Below are 6925 nucleotides of genomic sequence, written 5' to 3'. Positions count from 1 at the left end.
CACATCTTTTATTGATTCTTATATAATAGTGGTTAATATTAGTGATTTCAATCTCATGTCAATGAATAAATATTATTAATCTAAATTTGCCCCATTATATGACAAAATAGGAGACAGTATAAAACCTTTAACTTAATGACAACTCTTTATAAGGACATATCAGTTCATAGTTTCTAGATTACACTGTTTCATTGTGATATGTTCTGTAACTTTAACTTGTACAATTATCACTTAGGAGGTTCTAAAGATACTGAGTCTTCTCTGACATCTTTAGAAGGATCATCATATTCAAAGAAGCCAGCGTCTAGTAAGAAGATAACATTTGATCCTGTTCCTGTCCAGATATCAGAACGGATACATGAGGTACTAATCACTCTTACAATTAGTGTACTCTTGACAATTGGTGGTTTAATAATTTCAAAAATGCTAGCATAGTGTTGTAATGTGTAATGATAATTCATTAGCAGTGATCTTTTTACTTGATACCATCTGATTGAAGCCAGTTTTCTTTAAAATTATTTGGTGATTATTGTCTAAGCACAATTGTTTTTTCCAGCCAATTTTTATTGTTTTAGAAACTGTCTTAATAATACTGTTATACCAATTGTTACTTTTACTAGTTTACATACACATATACATGTATGGCTGCTTTTTGTGTGACATAATGTTTTCGTGTATCCCTGTTAACATTGTTCATGCATAGCATATGTAAAGGCTTGTTTACAATATTACACTAGCCCTGATATTACATTGACGCTGCAATAGAATCTGGTTCCATTCTAGCAAAAAGCATGTGTCAATAGATCAAATCGCCCATGCTTTTGATTAAAAACTGACGGTGCGTTGGCCTAATTTCATATCGTAAACCTGCTTTTGTACATTATCACATGTAACTTGATAGTTGACATGAATTTAAAAGAAATTTAATCGAAAATTTTAAATGAAAAGTTCCTGGTCTGTATTACTGTATAAGTGAAACATTTCACTGCCTTTATTATTTTAATATTGTTTTTGATTAACTGGCTGCATTACTAACTTGATTTATAAGTGTTTTTATTAACTTTTGTTATTGTTAGTAACAATACACTAGTTTCCCTCTGATCCCATTATGTGACCTGGAATTACACATGTACATGTACATGTATCTTACCAATCTGCACAGTATGATACTTTTTGTAATTACGTGTAAATTTATTGCGTGAATTGAATTGGTTTATCATTTCTTATCTTTATTGTAGCTCCTGCATTTTGAAAAGTTTGTGACATTTCATTGCTTTTTTAAAAATTAGTAAAAATGATGAAACCCTTTGAATGTTTAATGCTAATATTGTACATGTAACTTGTCATTGTTGTTGCAGCTACACAGCATTCAGACAGTGTGTAGGAGCATAAATACCAATTTGACATAAGTTGACAGAAGCCATAGGCATTGTCTCTAGCAAGAAAGTTTGATGCCTGAAAATTCTGTTATGGCATACAGTAGGTCTCCTTTTATCAAGGGCTATAAATGTTTCATGAAAGCACATACAATGTACATGTATACAAGTACATGTATGTATTTTGACTTCAGCATATTTTAATTGCTAGTGATGTGTTGGCATGTACATGTGTACATATTTTGAAATAGGGATGTCATTTTTGAGCTACATGTATTTTAAGACATTACAAGCTACTTTAACATTTTGTTAATAAACTACAGTATTTGTCTATAATTGAAAATCCCAAACTAAAAGCGAAATCCTGCATAAGCTGCAAGACGTTACCATAACTTAATTAGTATTTTTTGCTAGCAGGTGGCAGATTTTCTCATGCCAGGGGTCACTATAGAATTTGGAAATGCTTGTTTTGATTAAATCCTTGCCACAAAGTCAAGATCTACATAGCTCACAGGTGGCACATGTAGATCTTGATTTTTTGTTTTGTCAAAGTTCCTAAGTTGTTCCAGACAGTATGTTCTCATGAAGAATTAACTTTATAATACCAATTATTATAATTACTACTCTGCAGCAGTTAGGCATGAACAACATAAGCAGAGGTACTCCTACATTTACGGTATGTATAGACGATACACTGTATGTCTGTTAAAAAAATTAAAATCGCTTGCTATGACATGTAGCTTAATTAATTACATGTATTTTTAATCCTTTGTAGCTTATGCACTTTTTTGAGGTAACTCAAGTTAGTTCACAGACTTCACACAAGGCATTTCTCCAGAGTTAAAGAAATAATACCAACTGCATGTTTCTCTGAAACCTAAGCAAACTATTTTTAATTACAGATTGAGTGTATGCACCTTAGTGCTTTTACAATTTTTGGAAATTTTGTGGAGCCATTTTGATTTCCTGTGTGCTTATTGTAGTTATTATTAACATTGTAACCTACACAATGTCAGAAATGCTACTTTACTCAACTGCATGAGTCATGTGACCATTTTTCTACTCAATGCAGTTAGCATTATACCTTGGTCTTATTTATTAATAAGATCTTGCTCACATCTCTGTCCTGAGTATTTACCTTGTGTCTTAAGTGAAGGGAACTTTTTGTTAATGAATATAGTTGAAGCCTAATGAATTGACACTTCATTAATTTTTGGTTTGTATTTTGTGGTAAGCCACTAACCCACAAATAAAATTCTATTTTATGAGTTCATTCAAATACATGGACAACTTGACAACACTATTGATAAACAACAACACTACATAATAATATTAATAGTGTGTGTACTAATTGAGATATGCAGTACATGTAACAGTGATTAAGTCATTAGTCCTTTTTTTGTCTTTTTAAATTTGGACATCCAAAATCATTTGACTCCACCAATTCTGAAAAGGAGTGTGTCATTGATGCTTGTATTTGTGGCCGTTTTCCTTTTATACAACCTTATGAGAACATTGATAGATGTTGTATTAATTAACTAGTAATTACCTGACTTTACAATATGGCCCAGTTCAATGTCTGCCTCCTTTTGTTCACTCATTCTGTCTAATAAATATGTTCCTGTGATATCAAAAGGGTTATCTTCATCTTTGTGATATTTTAAACCCAGCTGATGCTTTCTTGCCACATCATATACATGTACATCAGGTGTGCATTGTATATCATCGGTTATGATGTTGTTGCTTTTTGTTTTACCTATTAATTATACTTGTTACTGTACTTACATGTAGATGTAGATGTAAAATGTGTAGGTTTGTCATAAAATTGATGTGCCTAATCGTAAACACATTATATTGAGTTGACTGCATCTTTCAAATAGTTGCTTCTAACAGTTACAAGTACATGTTCATGTACATGTACATAAAAATTCAATTTATGTTTAGTTAATGTTTTTTTTTTCAATTCCTTATACCCGGCCGACATTTGTGTCTGTAGTTTAGAAATACAATGTATGATATATTACGTATATGAGAGCTACACGTAGTTTAAAGTCTGCAGTAAGTATTGTATATGATGCATGAGTAGGAGGAGGGCATTATATGTATGTATGCTTATTGCTCATTTAATAGAAGTGCACTTGTTGCTGCTCTAGTCAATGAAACATCAAATGCTATTTATAATTAAGGAGTAAAGGAATATTGTTGATAGCTATTCTGTATAATTTCTTTATCAGGCATAAGCAAAAGTTAACCGTAAGGGAGTTTACTGAATTGCAAGATGAAAAATACTACGCACTACACAGCAACTATAATAGTTCAGTATTGAATAGTGTCAAAATCCAGTGACTAAGTGCCTCTTTACTGGCACTTTGTACAAAGTTCTAGCCTTTGTAAACTTTTACTATACAAAATTCATGTACTTTTTGTTTTTTAGCTTTTTTGTTCTGTTCTTTGATAATGTGTGAATTTAAGAAATTATATCTACATGTACATGTACAATGTACATGTATAATAGTAACTATGAGCTAGCTACCACATATGGAAGTTAAGTCCCACCAATATCAGTGTTCACAGTTTCACTCTTTCCTGCTTACCCTTTTCTGTGTGATCCACTGGTATTGATAAGACTTTTATATCAGTTGGGTAACTGATACTTTGTTCTACAAAGATATCAAAATTTTAGTATCAATGCTATGATTGATACTGTGATTAACTCATGTACATGTACAGTATATTTAACTGTTTTGAATATGTTCCTGTCCTTTTAATAGTAAGGAAACGATTTTTAGAGTATACAGACTGTGTAAACTTGTAGTATGTTAAATTGTTATTATGCATGTAATAGTAAGAAGTCATTACTTTAGTATGTATCTAACCTTTTGTATCAGCAAATGATGTGTCTTGCTGATCAGATTTGGCACTCCAAGCCTATTAATGAATTTATTAATTTTATGAGCATTCTCTACTAACTTACATGAACATCTACATCTGAATAATACATTGATTTGAATTTCAATCCTGCTGGCTCATAAGTCAAGTTTTCCAATGCCCTTGAGCGATCAAGCGTCAGCGGAAAGTATTTCTCATGCATAGCTTCAGGAATCGAGAAAACAACTTCAAGGCAGCCCTCTCTAAGCGACAAAATGTAGAGATTCATTTGGGGTATGCTGAGAAGTTTGGCTACTTCTCCTTGAAGGAATGGGAGGATGGTACCATCCAGCACATCATGGCTTAGCTCAGTGTCTAACTTGAGGCGAAACAGTTTAACTTCAGTGACTGCTCCTCCAAGATCCTGACTGCACAAGTCAGTGAATAATGTTATTGAGTGGCGCAGGAATCGTTCTGTTTTGGCAACATAATTTTCATACACTTGTTTGTCATTTTCTGTTCCAAATTTGTTTGCTAGGTCTCCCAGAGGATGATGGTTGAGCCATGAGCATATTTCTATATACACATCAAATATGCTTTCCTTGTCTTGGCACTCATTCAGTCGCTGGAGACGAGAGTTTTTGTCTTTAGCTGCTCCAAACCAATCCAATGCTTTTATGGTTTTTCTTAAATGAATCAGGGATATCCCAGTATTTCTTGATATTGATTGCGTGATTGTATCGTAAGTATTGGTCCATTCTTTTTTCATTTCACGTATTTCTTTTATTGCATGATACAAGTATACTTGCCTCTGTTCTTGTGAAAGTCGTTTGATATCAAGAGGATGAAAGTCTTCTTTTCTTTGAGGGCAGCCTGTAGTGATTATTGTCTCCAGGTCACATTTGGTGCAAGTACAGAACTGCATCAATTCTTGTGTTGTGTATGGAGGTCTGCTGTTATTGGATCCTATAGTATCACATTATAATTGATCTGTTATTTTGAAAGTAAAAACATAAGCTTTTGTTCACTTGTATTATAAAATTAAAATCTGCAAAACGTTAGTTTTTAGAGTACTTCAAATTATTAATAGATCATATGTACTAGCAAAATTAAATTTTTGATTATTGAATTTTGTATTACCACTTTACCAGTGGCCATAGCACTAATTTTCAAAATAATTATGTTTCCTACTCTGCAGCATGCCAAAGATGAGGTATATAAACAATGAGTACACTTTGCAAAGCACAAGAAAACATCAATTTTTTCATATGGTGTCACTCATGCAGCATAATGTGCATGTTTATGTACATGTACAGTATATTATGTATATATGTATATTGTTTCATTATTATAGTACATTGTATAAAGTGTACTAAACACTATTTTAATTTTGTGTTACTGACTTGTTATAAAGAAACTACTCTTCTTTTACCTTTTGTATTATTGATTTCCCTGAATGATGGGTCATTGCTTATAGTTTCTGCCAGGCTTCTGTCAATCCCAGCTACTGCAATACACAGTGAATGTTGGGATGGTTCTGGATATCTTTCTGAAACCTCATAATTCCCTCTCAGCCACTCTGACAGCATTACTCTCAGTTGCTCAATGCTTTTATTTTGATCTCTTTTTATCTGTTCTATTGTGTCATTGTGGAGGCCTAATTTCAGTCCTAGTCTTTCCCAATGAGCACTGCATCCTTGGCATGCATTAAGCACAATATCAAGATGTTCCAGACCTGTTAGAGTCAATAATAATATTTTTATGATCAGTATTAGATCTAGAGGGAGTTTGGTATGCTTTTGGTCTAGGACTTTTGAAACCTTGCATTTTTCAGCTTTTAGTCTTATATACATGTACATGTATTTTAGTCTAGGTGTCCATTTTTAGTTGGATTGGTCTCCCAAATTTTTTAGACCTACATGTAACAATGATAATGCAAAGATTTCTTACCTAATTGTGACTGATTGGCCATGAGTAGCAGCTTCTGTACATGTGAAATGTACCTCCCTGTTACTTTGTTATTGTATTTGATGCTACTGCTACGTAAGCATTCTTATATTGAGTCAAGTGCTGTAATTTCCTGCTATCTTTATCCGGTGTACATGCATAGACTTGTAGTTATTATAGTGCTGTTGTCTGATAATATTAGTTTTTGTTATTTATCAAGTACACATGTAAAACCCTGTAAAATTTATTGCTATGCAGTATGTGAATTAAATCAATTAATGTGTACAAGCAGATAATGTTTAGCATTATACATATCTCATGATCATAATACAATAGCATTATAGTATTGTTTTTGATGTTTACATGCTCTTTTCTCATATACTGTATACTTAATATTAGATAATTATATGAATGGATTAAATTTAGCTATTGTATAGCACTTTAATTTTGTAGAGCTCGAATTTTTGGGAATTGGTAAAAATGAATTATTCATGGCATGACTTTTGCAAATTCACTCTGTTAGTACCACGCCTTTAATGGCAATTGAATATGTAGCAGATATTTAATTTCATGGTAGCATGCTAACTTACGAAAGCAGTGAAAGTCTTGCTCCTCAAAAAAGTACTTACAGTATGTGTGTAGCTTAGCTAGTATAACACATTAAAGAATTTGGATACAAGGATTTGAACACAAATAGTTGAGGATGTACTGTCTCTATTTAGTGCAATTTACTT

At 32.5% G+C, this 6925-nt stretch overlaps 1 protein-coding gene across 1 annotated transcript in view; it reads left to right on the top strand.

Annotated features, from left to right (window-relative positions):
- Positions 1 to 183: 183 nt before the first annotated feature.
- The window catches only part of LOC109580637 (uncharacterized), a 24028-nt gene continuing 17286 nt past the window's right edge, over positions 184 to 6925 (top strand). Inside the window, exon 1 of the mRNA XM_019994042.1 lies at positions 184 to 363. Within this exon, the coding sequence (XP_019849601.1) occupies positions 199 to 363 (165 nt within the window). The 5' untranslated portion in view covers positions 184 to 198. The remainder of the gene's footprint in view (positions 364 to 6925) is intronic.

Source organism: Amphimedon queenslandica, unplaced genomic scaffold (assembly GCF_000090795.2).
Source record: "Amphimedon queenslandica unplaced genomic scaffold, v1.1 AMPQUscaffold_13483, whole genome shotgun sequence".
NCBI classification, from domain to species: domain Eukaryota; kingdom Metazoa; phylum Porifera; class Demospongiae; order Haplosclerida; family Niphatidae; genus Amphimedon; species Amphimedon queenslandica.
Note: the sequence above shows the minus strand (reverse complement) of the source record. Positions and strands in the feature narration are given on the sequence as shown.